We start from the raw sequence: 17,454 nt of genomic DNA on the forward strand, positions 1-17,454 counted from the left end.
AAATTTAAATTTGTTAAGTCAAGACAATAAAACTTCAACAATCTGATACTGAATGTAACAGGACAAATACATCTATTGCATACAGTGCAGGGCTTAAATCTAGAGAAAAGTCTGAGGTCTGTAACCCATCTATTTTCTAGATTACTTGGATACCAGACCTTCCACAATAATTAAAAATGGTTTTTAATAAATTTATTATGATCGTGTTTGGATGGACTATTTTTTGCTTTCAACTTAGGACGGTCATGAACCTTTCATTCAAAGCAGCTACCACAGTTTGAACCTCTACATATATACATATATTCAAATTATATCTCTGATGGGATTAAACAATCAATTCTCTTTGAGTAAATAAGAAAGAGAAGTTGAAGTAAGTCATTAAAATTGGAGAAGACAAGAATAAATAAGAATTACTACAAAAACTCTAATTGCTTTTAATGCAAACATCACCTATTTTTATATTATTCGATTATGCCCATGCAAATAAGCATTAACAGTTTGACAACGGGTATTCAAGTTGAACCATCTAAGTTTATAAGGAATATTATCTTTGATCACCAATTTTCATATGGCATACTAGTATCCAAAAAAAAATATGAGTTCATGACCTTGACCTTAGATTCTAAGATAGGGCATCAAAATCTGCCACACCTTCTTATGACAAAACATGTCCATGTTAAAAGTCATCACACAAAATTTCAGAACTTCCAGAATTAACTCTACTTCTCACAACTTAATATCAATAAAGCTACCTAAGTTCAGCCTAGGTTGTATGATTGACCCTTTATACAATTTAGTTGTTTACTACTACACACCTTCTAATACCTGTACACATTCATACCAATTCTATAATTTTCTTACATGTAAGTATGGGTCTATTTTGAAAACCAGGCAGGGGTGATTCATCATATCTCCAGATAATCAATGAAACTGTTCAAACTGAAAAAAGAAAAACTCTTTCTGCATTCATTACTTTGAATCTGTTATCAAGGGTTTCGATAAGTGGTGGTCCAAGGTCCAGGATCCTAAATTTCTTACTAAAGACCTTAAAAATACATTAAAATGGTCCTGGACCTAGAACCCTTTTCATTGATGCTGTATTGAGGACCTTTGGTTGTCCTCAAGTGGACCATTGATTTCAGACTTGGAAAGTCCAGGACCTTCCACTTTTAAGAGTAAATTTGAAACTAAGGATTTATATTGTGAAATATTTTTTCACTGGTTATAGTGTTAAAATTCTGGCAGAAAATTTTCCTGTACTCTTCTATAGCAGAACTAAACCAAATTGTAAGTGTTGATATCTCAAGTGACGAACTTTCAATTATGCTCTAATTGTCGAATACAGTTTCTACAAGACCAACTGAAGGATTCCTTATCTAAAGATTTTACAGATTGAAATTGCTTGAATCCCTAATCATAAGCTTCTGCCTGGTTTTAAGGCATAGCTGTACTTAAATAGTAACCACTGACCTCATTTGACCTACATATTTAGGCATGAATTAAAACATTTCTGATGCTGGTAAATACATATAACTCATATGGCTGTTGAGTTAATAAGCTGATTTAACTGACTGATATACAGGCAGACCCACCTATTACTCTAGATCTTAAGTAACCCTCTCCATGGTACAGCCCTATGAAGATCATTAGAATAAGTTGGGAGGGAAGCAGAAAAAGTTAGCAATCTTAACCTAACTGAAAAGTCAATGTCCTGACATAAAAAAAGTTCGCAATCTTAACCTAACAGAAAAGTCAATGTCCAGACATTGAATAGACCAAAAATCTAATAACCAGAAATATTGTCAGAAGTTTCACTAGCCCTAGCTTCATTCAGAATTCCAAATCTGTGAATTTAAAGTTGAATTATCTAGCCCTCAAAAGCATCTGGCATGCATACCTAAATTTCATACAAAGTTTCTTCAAATCCACTGAAAGGTTGGGGAGTTTCACTTACAACTCAATATCTGGTAAGATTATCATCTGCCATTTTGTATAATGTTGACAGATTTCAGACAGCTTATCTTCAACACTTTAGTAACTGAGAAACACATTACATTTAGTGTAATATTTATCACTACAGCCAGTTTTGTAGAAAATTAATAAATTTACAAACTAAAATAGCTGTAAAAACATGTCACCTTATTAATCCCCTCATTAGTGTAACATTTGTGACCATGACACTATTGATCGAAGGTAAAGCATGTAATACACATGTAGATCACAGGTGATTAGGCAACTTCATTGGGGTTAATTGGACTTATTGAAGGACTGACTAATTAATGACTTTTGAACTACAAATGATGTGGCAGATGGTGATATAGGGGAATTTCAGTGCAGGAAATCAGTACAAACAATCTGATGGTGATAAAACAAGAGGCTATAGACAGATGGAGCGCTGTAAATGAATCAACAGAAAATGGGTGAATTAGTAATCAGTACCCCTGACTATGTTTTATCAAAACAATATAAAGTATTAAACTAAATATTGCCAAAAATATAACTGTAACTGAATACAAATACATGTCATTCCAAAGAAAGTAACTGCTGGTTTATCATAGAAATCCCCCCCCAAAAAAAGGAATTTCTATATACATATATCTAATTGAAATCAATCTTACTAACCATGAGTTTTGTGAAAGAGTTATCAGTTTTTGGAGTACCAATTTCCAAAGTATTAATGGGCCATAAACATAAATATTCTTTGTTGAAAACTAAAATTTTTAAAATATATTTCATAAACTAAATCTTCTTAGTCCCAACAAAACCATGAAAACTGATACCAATGTATTTGAAAATATTTCAGTAAAAAAAAACATTTAAACCATGAAACTTATCTCCAAATGAACAAGAAATTGCCTCTACAAAGAAACTTTTTTTATGACAGTGGAACAATGTAGTTTTACAGTAGTGACATCATTTATCTTTCATCTGATGGAGAGTTCAGTGTCAAAATGACAGGAAATTGTACAAATCTGTGTAATGGCTGACACAACTGTAAATGACTAGAGGAACAGAAACTGTCTGTAACTTTACAGAATGTTTTTAAACATACAGGTTTTCTACAAAGTGGAACATAACACAACACTTCAAACTTACCTTACTTAAACTCAATTTAGGAGATGATACATCAAAACAGATCTCTTTTCCAGGTGTGAAACCTTTCCCTAACATAGGAGTAGACTTTAGAGGATCAGAAGGGGGTATTCCTCCTAATCTTCTTTGTTTTATTTCTAGTTTGTGTTGCTTTAACAATTCTGCTGGTGTGACAGACTGTATTGCAGGCTTGCCGGTTGGAGTAGCCACTACAGAGAAAAATAGTGTTATTAGACCATTCAAAGTTAATTTCCTTGGTTCTGGTTCTCTTTCCATTTATCATGAAAACCATTGAAGAAGGTATCTATTTCTTTTCTATTTTATTGCCCCCTCACCCCCCCCCCCAAAAAAAAAGAGAAGAAAAACAGAATTGAGGGTGCTTTTTCCATTGTTCTTATAAGGTACCCTGGAAATAGATGAGAGTGAGCCTCAACCATTTTGACGAACTTATAGAAGCATATGACTTCTACATTTAAGAGTATATTTTAGTATTTTAGGGTAACTCAGAAGATGCAGTATAATACAAAATCTAATATTTTGTATTGGTAATAAATTAAACATTATTTTTCTAAAGCTAATACAATGTATTAGTTCTTAACTATACACTTATAAACTAACCTTAAAATCCTATAATTTACAAATATGGCACAGTACAACTTACCATTTGGTTTTTGATCATTTGTCATCAAATGTTTAACAAAGTTCATCGAACCTGGTGTTGGTACAGTTAACATATCCAGCCTGAAATTTAAGAAAGACTTAATTTTACTTTAAATATTATCAAAAAGTTGTTTTCTTCTTGACAATGCGGGAAAAATAAAAAAAAACTATCATTTTCAGTCATATCAAAATGTGGAATTAAAAATTGCAAAACATGCAACATTCTTATAACCAACTCTTACTTCTCTACTTCCCTGACAAACAAAACCTTGAAGAAGTCACGATGACTTAAGTTGCAAATCAACAAACTTAATATATGTATTAGAATGCAACTTACGTGGTTTAGGATATGTCGGAGAAACGCAAGAACGATTAAATTAAAGAATGTGCAGTCATCGTTCGGGAATTAACACCACCAAATCCCAACAGTTTATCAACATTTTAATCAACAAGATCATTCAATTCTCTCTATGAAAGTTCATATTTTAGAAAAAAATTTACCATCCTACGAACAGTCTCGTTCTAAGTAAAAACTATCGTAAGGAAAGAGAGGAGTACTGGATACGCAGACTAGGTACTGCAATACCTTACAGATGCAATGAATACATCAAAAGTATAGGAAACCTTTCAAGCCAATATAACAATAGCATAAATGTGATGAATTTATTTGACCAAAATCCAAGACAAGAAAGGAGACATGGCCATCACCACTATACGTCACCTAAGTTACATGATGTCTCCATTGATGGTCTCCTTCCTTTCATACAAAAACCTCTTGCAGTTCATCACATTAGAACCAAACTTTATTACATACCTCTCATTCTACTACACTCCCTTTACAAAACAAGTCTTGGCACTCCAGTTTCTGACCCTACCTCATCATTATACAGACTGGTTGCCATCATTTTGGATATTGGTTTCCACAGACTCTTTAAACCAGTTTGTGTGAAAAGTCAAGATGAAGAAAAACAATCATTTCTTCCACTACCGTTTGTCACCAAAAGTATAGATGTAATTAATTTGGCTAACATCCTCCATCACAAAAACATTACCAACAAAATTCCCTCATATTTCAATGACAAATCCATACCAATTATTTCATATTCCTATACTTAACCCATTGCATCTAAAATTTTCAATTATAAAAGGCTATTGCAGAACCTCGAGATTGAGGACTTCAAGGCTAAACCACCTGACTGTTCTTGCAAAAACTTTCCATTCAAATATGGTCCTTCTGGTCACGTCGTTACGGGAGATTTAACCATAATCGAAAACGAATCTCGGCGTAATATCCTTTCTAAAGGTCCCAAGTACCGTGCTCCATAAATTGGAATTATAACTTTAAAGTTCTTATGGATGCCGTTGAGGACTATGCAAGAAAATGGATAAAACAAGAACAAGAAGATATTGATTCTCTGTCAGAGCGGTTAAAGGCCGTGAGGTCTTTAATTTTGAAATGAATGAAAGTTTTAAGTAGGTTAATGAGTGCCAAAGCTACATGAATTTTCAAAGACCCAGATGTAGCAAAAACATTGTCTACTATACATGACAAGTATGTTGTCATACCAGCAGACAAAGCCCAAAACAACATTGTTTTTGTCTGCAAAATGTTTTACATCAAATGTTTACTATCAGAGGAAGACGTAGAAAATAATAGCAGTGATAAGACATATATTGCTACCATACTCTCCAAAGAAGAGATTGTGGAAAACCATAAATCTGTGCTACCCTCTTTTGGTCTCTCTACCAAGGACGATGATCATGATTTACCGTCTATGTACTGGATTCCTAAACTCTACAAGAATCCATACAAACAACGTTTCATAGCTGGATCTGCAAAATGTACCATCAAACCTCTTTCAAAACTTTTAACTTCTATACTCACAACTGTCAAAGAGGGTCTGCAGTCCTACCACAACACTTGTTACTCCCGTAGTGGTATTAATTCAATGTGGATCCCGAAAAATTCGAAAGATTTTTCGGAGACAATCAGTTCAAGACTATTATCTGAATATAATAGCATTAAAACCTATGATTTTTCAACACTGTATACTTCTATTCCCCATACTCAGTTAAAATTCCATCTTAAAAACATTATACATCGTTGTTTTTCCAAAAAAGATGGTATACCTAGATACAAATATATAGTTCTTGGTAGAGATTCCTCATACTTTGTAAGAAATAATTCAAAATCATCTTCCAAATATACAGAGGAAGATGTTTACAAAATGCTGGAATTTTTAATCGACAACATATTTGTCCAGTGTGGTGGACATGTTTTTCAACAAATGGTCGGCATTCCAATGGGAACAAATTGTGCTCCTTTACTTGCTGACCTATCCCTTCACTTTTATGAGGCTGACTTTATAGCTGATTTGATCCGAAAGAAAGAATATCGTTTGGCTAGATCCTTTAATCTCAGTTTCCGCTATATAGATGATGTATTATCTTTAAATAATCCTAATTTTGGGGATTTGATACAACGTGATGACTTTTCATTCAGAATTGTCAACTTTCCTTTCATCTGTGGCAACATCCCTTCAGCACCTGCATATGGCGTGTTCATATCACAGCTCACACGTTATGTCAGAACTTGCTGAAACTATGCAGACTTTTTGTGTCACGCTAGAATTCTAACAAATAGGCTTCTGAAACAGGGTTATGTTGTACAACATTGAGGTTATCACTACAGAAGTTTTGTGGTCGTAATCATGAACTCATGGATCTTTATGGTGTATCCATCTGCACCATGAAAACTGATTTATTCAACGGTTCATAGTTTTCCTTTCCTCATTTGCCTACCCCGTACTTGACTTTTTATGAGCAACTCGGCGGGTGTTTCTAGAAAAGCAGAGGGCACTTACCCTACCAGTGCACCTGGTCCATGCTCCCAGTTTTTAGTGGAGTCCGAGTTGCTCATTTGCTTTTGTTACATTGTATGTATGATTTTAGTTACTTTATGTTCTTTGTTGTGTATGTCTGTTTTCCATGTCTGGTCTTTGTCCCTGGATTGCATTCTTTTGATTACCACTATAACCTTGGTTCCCTTTATTACTCTTTGTACATGTATCAGGTTATTTCTGCAATTTTCTAATAACTTAGTATACATAATATAGATAGCATAGGTCATCACAAGTCGTTAATCTTTTGCCATACATGTTACTAGATGTCACTGATGATTTGGAATAATCATATGGTATTAAAAAAATCAAGCCAATTGTTTGAAATTAAAACCAAAATTAAAATAAAAATCTATAAATAAAACGAATCCCAAATAACCACAGCATAATTAATGTTCTAAAGTTTTACTTGCGAAATATTTGTGTTCTTCAACACTTGCAATCATTTTTGTTTTTTTTTTCAACTCTTCACAATTAATTATCTATTAAATCTTTTAAATCATTAAAATACTAGCAATAGCATCCTTAGCAGTTCGGTATCAAATCTGGGTTTCAATTTTTGTGCAAAAGAAATTTTTCAGTAGAATAAAACTTAATCATTTTTATTATCATATTAAGAAAATGATTACAACATATAATGCAATTTTATAGTCATCATGTGTCTTCCCATCATTATACTTCTAGGATGAAATTGAGAATACAAGTGAACCTGATTTACACTGACTGGAGATTAAAGTTAACTTTCATAAACCAAAATCAAACAGTCAGTAATAAAGTAGTCCATAATCATGACAAAATCAAACAGTCAGTAATAAAGTAGTTCATAATCATGACAAAACCAAACAGTCAGTAAAAAAGTAGTCCATAATCATGACAAAATCAAACAGTCAGAAAAAAAGTAGTCCATAATCATGACAAAACCAAACAGTCAGTAAAAAAGTAGTCCATAATCATGACAAAATCAAACAGTCAGTAATAAAGTAGTCCATAATCATGACAAAACCAAACAGTCAGTAATAAAGTAGTCCATAATCATGACAAAATCAAACAGTCAGTAATAAAGTAGTTCATAATCATGACAAAACCAAACAGTCAGTAAAAAAGTAGTCCATAATCATGACAAAATCAAACAGTCAGAAAAAAAGTAGTCCATAATCATGACAAAATCAAACAGTCAGTAATAAAGTAGTCCATAATCATGACAAAATCAAACAGTCAGTAATAAAGTAGTCCATAATAATGACAAAACCAAACAGTCAGTAATAAAGTAGTCCATAATCATGACAAAATCAAACAGTCAGAAAAAAAGTAGTCCATAATCATGACAAAATCAAACAGTCAGAAAAAAAGTAGTCCATAATCATGACAAAATCAAACAGTCAGTAATAAAGTAGTCCATAATAATGACAAAACCAAACAGTCAGTAATAAAGTAGTCCATAATAATGACAAAACCAAACAGTCAGTAATAAAGTAGTCCATAATCATGACAAAATCAAACAGTCAGTAAAAAAGTAGTCCATAATAATGACATTTTTTTCTCAACTGAACCTTTGGTTAATCACTAGTCTGTAGAGTTGCCTTTATCTAAGGGTATCACTATTCATAGTTTCAAAATTTCATTGGTGCCTCATTTTTTTTAAAATTTAATCACTTGAAATAGAAAACATTGCTACATATACAAATGTGTCAATGTTGAATTAACATAATGTAGAGTTGTAAATTTTTGGACAGACCTGAACTCCAAAAACCAAGAAAATTTGGTACCCAACAAAAACATTTTTTACAGTTTACAGATTGCTCTTTAATAAGTCTTCTGAATTAAATAACTTACAAAGAGTTTGGTTCAGAATTAGGTTTCTCAAGTTTCTGGAGTAACTGCATGTCCTTTGGATCTATAGAATGAATAGACATGGTCGTTACTTTTCCTTTCCCGACCTGGGCTTGCTTGTGCTTAAGGTTATCAACAGTCACTTTGTTTTGGTTATTCTTGCTGCCAGGCATCCTGTAAAACATGAGGTATGTTAGTTCCTGCCCTATGAATTGAAAGAAAAAAATGAAATGTACCATTTGATGACTATAACAACTTATTTCTTTTTTTCTATACAATAGCAGTCATTTATCCATGTTTTGACTTCCAGAAAGTATATTCTTAAAAATGTCAATATGTACTCAGTGAATGGTAAAAGTTTGTTAATCCTCAATCAAGTACATCTAGAGAACAACTTACTTCCCTGTTGTAAAGGTCTGTCCTTGATAGAAGAAGAATGAATCTTTCTTGTCTTTTGGTTTATATTTATGATTCTTTGGAGTAACACCAGAATAACTGAAAACAGAAGAATGTGCATGTTAATACCTAAAGTAAGAACCTATACTGCAGCTACATCAAATAGTAAAAATACAATGAATAAAATATAACTTACAAATACAACATGGTTTTGATTAATAGGATAATTAATTGGAAAGAGTGAATAACCAAATATTATCACAATGTTGAAGAAAACCTAGATTTAATGAGTGTGTTTGTTCCGTGCACAAGTACAGTCTTCAAGCGTTCCTGGCACGAGTGACCATATTTTGGTTATTCATGATAACCAATGAATTATCCGATTTATTGTTTAGATTTTTTTCATTATTTATCAATATTTTCAACACAAATTTTTAATTCTGTGATTGGTGGATTGATATCAAAGTTGTGATGTTTTGGCAGGAGAAAGTCTAAGAGTGAAATTACTGACTATTTCAGAGTGTGAATTATCGATATTTATTACTCTGGGAACATTAGATAAAACACTTCTATCTATATCCATTACCAATACATATTTCTAGTTAAAAACTTCAAAACATAATACACTTTAAAATGTATTTACCTTCCCTGTAGCTCTGTCCTCTGTGCACATTTTTTGCTATAGGCTCTCTGAACATGGTATGTACAAAACTCCCCTTGTTGCCTAGAAAATCCAAAGATGATGAATTGGTAAAAATACAAATGGTTTTTGTGTGCCAGTCAAATCATCAATTCATGAGTACCAAAACTGCACACAATGTATTAGAATCCCGTCATGTGGACAGACGGACAGATATGGGTATATTGTAATATGTTAGTCAGAAGACATGGTTACAAAAGGTGATATTTAACAGATTGAAGGTAAAAACATTCATTTGTCCACAAATAATTATGGTGTAGCTGGTATATAATTTGATAGCAAACAAGATATTTTCCAGTGAAATCTATTTTTAACTAAGAAACTCTAACAAAACTTATAATTCCTTCAATGTTTGTCTTTGCTAAGCATTTACAAGTCATATTTTTTTAAAAAGATGTCTTAAAAAGTAATGCAAGAACAAAATCTTAGTGTTGAATTACAGTATAATCAAGATGAACTGTGAGCCATTTGATGCACATTAATGATACTCCAGCATTTCATTAAAGTGGACTTAGAATTTTGTATGAACATTCATTATCAATGGAAGAACATATGGAACCGCAAAGGTAAAGTCTATTGAGAGAAGGTATGGTTATCACTTTAAAATACCGAATTGACTTACTTATTTATAAAATTTGTACAATGTTTTCCCATGTTATTTCCTTTTCCTGTCATGGCTGCACACAAACCATAATCTTTTGAGTACCCCATTAACATTATCTGTGCATGGTGGCTGACAGTCAAGGCAGTGTCATTCTGGGCCTATCAAATTATGAAATACAGATAAAAAGTATTAAAAAACTTGAATTGTTAGGAAGAAAAAAATATTGCTAGTTTTTGCCTGTCAGATCTTTACGAAGTCTAGGCTAAACATAATAATAACAATAATAGATTTGTTTGATATTTCCCTTCTCAGAGGTCAGAAATTAGGTAGGTGGGTAGGAATAAAATTTTATTTTATTGACAGACACCTAAAACTTATCATCATCACTAAAAACACTACTACATATTACTCTATTGATGTAAATTGACAAAATAAAATAAAACTTTGTTTTCAAAAGCCAGTTACTGTATAGAAAGGAGTTTCATTATACAGCAAACATATAAATCTTTAATTTACCTGCATGTAATAGAAAGGTTTTCCTAACAAATTCATGGACAGTCTTCAAACTAGAAAGAGCATGACTAATTTATGAAACTTTTGAAGTCCTTGAATGAAATTGTGGAAAAAAAACATTTGTAACTGAAAGATGAACACAAGAAAAAATTAAACCCAAACTTTATCGTGGCTACAAGAAAAAGTAATCCGTATTTGAATGACAATGTATCATCATTAAACCACCTGTCAACAATCACTCAGATATCCATTACTCATGTAACATTACGTGCCATTCAACATCACGTCATGTTTCTGTGACGCATAGTAGAGTCAATCATGTCAGACGTCTTTAAGTTTCCTTCACTCTAAACAGTACAGCCACTCTACAACATACATACCTTTTCTGCTTTATCCATTAAATTAGGATTGAGAATTCCTACAACAGCAGTAACTTCATTCTTCCAGTGTTGTTTATAAATATCTCCAAACAGGAAAAATGATACTGTAATATCACAGTCTTGTAAATCACTTAATTTCCAAATACAATAGGTTTTTCCCTACAAAATAAATAATTCTACTGAGTTAATTAAAAAATATATGTGTGCTTTTGCAGTCACCTCTTTGAAGAAAATAGGATTGGTAGGTCGGAAAATTATTTTTCTTTTCTTCTCGTTTTTTTTTTAGCAACTCGCAAGGTTGGCTAGAAATGTAGCAGAATCCTGAAAAAGATGAAAGCTATGTCTTCAATGAAAATCTTAATTACAAAACCTGATCACTAGACAAATCATCACCAACAAAAATGGAACACCAACAGGCTGTAAACTTCTGGCTTTCAGTTGTCTTGTGGCTACATCTTGCAGTGCGCAGCTATTGTTGTTTACTATCGTAAATACCAAAATTGGTCTGGAGAAGTTATAAAAAAATTCTGGATAACCGCAAGTTAGTAGAGTGGGATGTTTTTGGCTTTATCTAGCTTTGCCCTATGCTTCAATATTTAAAGTACTAGTCCAGTCCAGACTATTTGACTGATTTGTATACAGTATGTAGTTGATTTCACTCAATCAATTAAAAATATTGATTTTTAATATTCATTTGCCCAGGTGATGCACAGACATTACAAACTTGAAAACAAATATTGTTCTTTTCATATTTACAGATCATCATCAGAAGGTGAAGATGGATTGGACACAGCTTCAGAAAAGATCAACAAGACCTCACAAAAAACAACACTTTCCTGAACACCAGAGGGGAAAAGGCACAGAGGTAGACCCAAGATTATGTGGTGACGTACCATTGAGTCATAAATGTGTGAACTGAACCACTCATAGGAAAGATTGCAGAAGATGGCCAAAAACAGGCAGAAGTGGCATACCTTTGTTGCTGCCCTACGTGCCATTAGGCGTAAGGGGCAGTAAAAAAGTAAGCAACTTATATTTTAATTAGACATCAGGGTTCTAGAATTCCTATTTATTGTTTCAAATGGCAATAAAATTTACCCCTTCGTCCAGAAAAACTTATACCTATAAGGTTGATTTTCAGTAAAATTAATTTCAGGAAATAGAGTTGGACTTACCGTGATAGAATGACCCTTACCCGATGAACAGTCCTAAGTTATTAACTGGACAAATGATAAGGAGATTTAAACTTTCTATTTAACATAGTACCTGTGGAATAATAGAAAGTTTAGATCTTGTCAATTATTCAATAAACCATCAATGTATCAGGTATAATAATTTACTCAAATGAAGACCAACTTTATCCCTCAGAGTTAACTTCTTTGTATGATATAACTGCTAGCATTCATTAATATCTTACTGTTGTAGATTGTCTAGGTTCTGTTTTCTTTACGATGACACCAATAGTGACCCAGTTATCATGTTCAGATACTCTTTTATCTATCTTTGAAATCTTAATTAGCTTTCTATCTTTCATTCTGTTTTTCATTTCCATGCTTGATATCTTGGGATTTCTAGAGTAAGAATTACAATGATATGAGAGATTCAATGTTGTATATATTTTATTAATTTAGTCCATAATAAAACAACAGAAAACTGATTTGGTGATAACTCCACCTCAAATTTTCAAAGAAAAAAAGGAAAATAATTATTGGAAGGTACATACATCATAACTGAAACTGACCAGGTTATATGGGTGAAAGCTTTGTGATAAGTTTTTTTTAGAAATGAATAGAGGGTTTATTAACTATGATCTGGAAGCCCAAACTGTGATAAATGGACATGAGAATCTCTTTATACCCCTAACTCATGGTCAGTGGAGGTATACATGACAGCAAGTTAAATTCAAAATAAAACAGATTGCAATTTTGCTAGATAGAATGTGCAAATATTTTTTAAAAACCTTTTTAAAGATAACCAACTTACATGATTCTAATTCCAGAAAATGGATCTGTAACACTAGGAGCATCATTTTCTTTTGCTGTCTTTGTAACAGTAGATGTATGTGAGCTTGAGGCAATTTCTTTGGTTTTCCCTGGAATAATAGAAAAAAAACATCTGTGCCTTGACATATTGTCCCCCTTTTTAGATGCTTAAAAGTCTCTTAAAACTATTTAGATATACAACTAAATCATACATTTACAATGAGATAACTGTGTAGATTCAAAAATCATCCTGATGTGAAATAGGTGAAACATTTCTGTGGTTTTGCACTTATTGGTGAGATTTATTGACACCTATGCATCTCAATAAGGAGGAGATTAACACAATCAGATTTTTCCCCCATTCTTTTATGAAACAAATAGATACTCTGCTACACTGAGGATAAAAAAAAATCTATGCACTAAAAAAATCTAACAGATCAATTCCCAAATTATCTTTGGGAATAACAGCATAATTAGAGACAAAACATAGAATTGTGCAAAAAATTTAACTCTATCTGCATTTTATGGTACTTAACAATTGTGCAAAGTTTGAATAAAAGCATTCAATCTGTTCTTGAGTATAAACTAGAATAACAAATGTTTGAAACAACAATTAGAAAGAGTAATCAAGGGAACCAAGGTTCTAGCGGTAATCAAAAGAATGCAATCCAGGGACAAAGACCTGACATGGAAAACAGACATATACAACAAAGAACATACAGTAACTAAAATCATACATACAAAGTAACAAAAGCAAATGAGCAACTCGGACTCCACTAAAAACTGGGAGCATGGACCAGGTACACCGGTAGGGTAAGCGTCCTCTGCTTTTCTAGAAACACCCGCCAAGTTGCTCATAAAAAGTCAAGTCCGGGGTAGACAAATGAGGAAAGGAAAACTATGACCTGTTGAATAAATCAGTTTTCATGGTGCAGATGGATACACCATAACGATCCAAGAGTTCATGATGACGACCATAGAACTTCTGTAGTGATGACTTCAATCTTGTAGCAACATAACCCTGTTCCAGAAGCCTATTTGTTAGAGTTCTAATGCGATACAAAAAGTCTGTGTAGTTTCAACAAGCTCTTGCATAGTGTATGAGTTGTGATATGAACACTCCATACGCAGGTGCTGAAGGGATGTTGCCACAGATGAAAGGAAAGTTGACAATTCTGAATGAAAAGTCATCATGTTTGTCGTAAAGTTTGGTCAATAGTTTTCCTTTACCATCAATTTCTAAGTGTAGGTCAAGATAAGAGGCTGACTTTACAGTGTCTGTAGTATCCTTTATCTCAAGTTCTTTTGGGTAGATGCGATGTATCAAATCCCTGAAATTAAGATTGTTTAAAGATAATACCTCATCTATATAGCGGAAACTGAAATTGAAGGATCTAGCCAAACGATATTCTTTCTTTCTGATCAGATCAGCTATAAAGTCAGCCTCATAAGAGTGAAGGAATGGGTCAGCAAGTAAAGGAGCACAATTTGATCCCATTGGAATGCCGATCGTTTGTTGAAAAACATGTCCACAACACTGGACAAATATGTTGTCGATTAAAAATTCCAGCATTTTGTAAACATCTTTCTCTGTATATTTGGAAGATGATTTGGAATTATTTCTTACAAAGTATGAGGAATCTCTACCAAGAACTATATATTTGTATCTAGGTGTACCATCTTTTTTGGAAAAACAACGATGTATAATGTTTTTAAGTTGGGATTTTAACTGAGTATGGGGAATAGAAGTATACAGTGTTGAAAAATCATAGCTTTTAATGCTATTATAGTTAGATAATAACTAATTGTTTCCAAAAGATCTTTCGAATTTTTCGGGATCCACATTGAATTAATACCACTACGGGAGTAACAAGTGTTGTGGTAGGACTACAGACCCTCTTTGACAGTTGTGAGTATAGAAGTTAAAAGTTTTGAAAGAGGTTTGGAGGTACAAACACAGAGTGTGCAGAAAATTCGCTTAACCAGTATTTTAAAGTTGAAAAGATTTCAAAATTGACTTGTTTTAGAACCTATCATTCTCAATGTCTTACATTGTGATCTTTGTGCTTTTTTCCTTAATTCTTCAACTTGTTCTGTTGTTGCATTTGACTGTTTGGTTTTCTTGTTACCTGTTATCATTTTTCTTAATTCATCACCTTCTTGACTTAATGGTATCTTTTCATCTGAAAGAAGAGGAACAAAAAAATCAACTTGTGGTCCATTTTATCATCCTGCTATGGACTTAAGTAAACTTTATGCTGTAATACTCGGTTACCTAATAGGCAACTGAATATTACAGATATACTGTATATACTTGTGTATATGTCAGATTTTTTTTTAGTAAATTTTAAGTTTCTAAGAGGAGTTCCGACTTATAAGCGAGATCTTGGCTATGGGTTAAAAATTCTAGTCAGAGCGAGTGGGAGAATCAAGGTATAGACATGAAACTGACATCTACCTTTAACAGTCAGATTGGCGCCGTACTTGTGTATTGTAAAAGTCGACCTATATGACATATTTGTTATTGTTGTGTATGCTTATAAAGTGATGAAATAAATGAATATTTGCAATTTTATTTTTAATATGCCTTACAACTAAACCATCTTTAATAAAATTTGTATTTCCTGCACTTCTTGTGTTTGGTATTATCACTTGCATGTCACATGGTTGTTGAATATATCCGAATATTTTAATTTGATGAGAATCCTGTCATTTGATTGGTTTGTTGACAAAAATCGACATTGTTTCAATTGTATAAACTAACTTGCTATTTAGGCCACGCCCACCTTTTACGGAACTACTTTTTGTTTGTCAACATCCGAAACAACGTTTTCAGTCTCATTGTAATGTTGAAACGTTTTGGTGACAATAAATTATTAACTAACTTTATGTCCGCCGGCTTTATTTCAAATTCCTGCTTTAATAACTGTGTCTTCAATTTCGGAAAATAACTGAACATTTCCCAGTGATGAAATGACAGCATCTTGCTGCTGATTTTAAAATGGTAAAGCGGATTATGTTTCAGCATAAATGGACCCAAATTAGGTTATAGCATATAAACTAATCAGAAATTGAATACATTCATTAAATACCAAATAGATGGCATGAAACATGACTAAGTGATGTGCCGTAGTTTACAAGTAATATTAGCAATGCTAAGAAATAATTAAAATTTAATTTTAAATTGTAATAAATAGACCTTAACATTACCATTATTGGTAATTTCATATCAATATAACAATAATAGGTATGGTGTATATGTCAAAGAGAACCGTCTTGATGGACTTGATTGAAAAAAAACAAAACAATGAAAGATGATTACCGGGTAAAATGGTGTTATAACATTAATGAGCAATCAATCCTTTAAACCACATTTATGGGTAATTAATTTACTAAAATCCTTAGATCTCAATAGGTGGCCAAGTTTCCGTTTAAAATTGTTCTTCACAGTTCTTAGTTTTCACTTATTCTAATCTGGTCATTAGTCGTATAATCAAATTATCGTAAAATGGCGGGCATGCTTGCTAGAGTCACCGGTAAACATTGAATGACGACAACTCAAATGGCTTGTTATATTTATTATGTAATTTCAAATATAAGGAAATTTTGACAGCCAATGCTAGTCATTTTATCAAACTTCAGCAGACGTTTGTGTAAAAAAAAAAAACTTATTCATGTACATGTAGTTATTTTAAGATAAATATTAGAATTTGTGTTATTTCATCACATACTCTGTCCTTTACAAAATATCTAAACGAGTGAATGAGTTTGGATTCGACCACAAGTGGATGTTCCAACATGTAAACAAAATATCGTATCTCTCCGATTTTTTCATCACATCGGCAAACAGCCTTAACTTCCGGGTGATGAAAAAAAGTTGATTATTTGTAAAAGAAAATCTCAATACATTCTGTACATTGATTAAATGGGCTGTTCTGCGTTAAAAAGATTCAATCAGCAAATTAATAATTACAAACTACGACTTTCGTAGTTTCAGCACCATATGTGTTTTCATTACCTCTGAAAGATTGGCGGGAAAATGATCAATGGACATCTCAATCTTGTTCTAATAATAAATCAAGTAATAAATGTATGAAAATTGTCCTAGTCACTTCAATTAATTCCTTTACGCAATGGGCTGCATGTGTATCGTTAATTCAATTATGAAATCAACTGATCAGTTACAGGTAAATCACAGTCGCAGTGTTCTCCCCAGGCCCTTAAAGCGCTGCGCTTTACAGCACTATCGAGATCAGTACTGTGCTCTCTTGCTATCGGCGCTGTGCTATAAACTTAAATTTGAGGATTAAAATTCAATTTCGACAGGAAACGTGTGCGCCCCTAGGTCATTTACGGCATCCTAAAAGGTAATTAGCAGTAACGCGCTATGGTCAGT

At 32.8% G+C, this 17,454-nt stretch overlaps 1 protein-coding gene across 5 annotated transcripts in view; it reads right to left on the bottom strand.

The window, feature by feature from the left end:
- LOC148628378 (protein MCM10 homolog) overlaps positions 1-17,454 on the bottom strand; it is a 41,510-nt gene that overhangs the window by 13,039 nt on the left and 11,017 nt on the right. For all 5 annotated transcript variants that reach the window (XM_088586323.1, XM_088586342.1, XM_088586359.1 and 2 more), the window contains exons 8-17: positions 15,110-15,241; positions 13,060-13,168; positions 12,494-12,647; positions 11,077-11,235; positions 10,202-10,341; positions 9,523-9,603; positions 8,883-8,978; positions 8,487-8,657; positions 3,755-3,834; positions 3,097-3,302 (exon numbers count right to left, since the gene is read on the bottom strand). In XM_088586323.1, coding sequence (XP_088442449.1) covers positions 3,097-3,302; positions 3,755-3,834; positions 8,487-8,657; positions 8,883-8,978; positions 9,523-9,603; positions 10,202-10,341; positions 11,077-11,235; positions 12,494-12,647; positions 13,060-13,168; positions 15,110-15,241 — 1,328 coding nt within the window. The remainder of the gene's footprint in view (positions 1-3,096; positions 3,303-3,754; positions 3,835-8,486; positions 8,658-8,882; positions 8,979-9,522; positions 9,604-10,201; positions 10,342-11,076; positions 11,236-12,493; positions 12,648-13,059; positions 13,169-15,109; positions 15,242-17,454) is intronic.

This window comes from Perna viridis, chromosome 1 (genome assembly GCF_037379345.1).
Source record: "Perna viridis isolate PV_CMFRI_1.1 ecotype Kerala chromosome 1, ASM3737934v1, whole genome shotgun sequence".
Classification (NCBI taxonomy): Eukaryota; Metazoa; Mollusca; class Bivalvia; order Mytilida; family Mytilidae; genus Perna; species Perna viridis.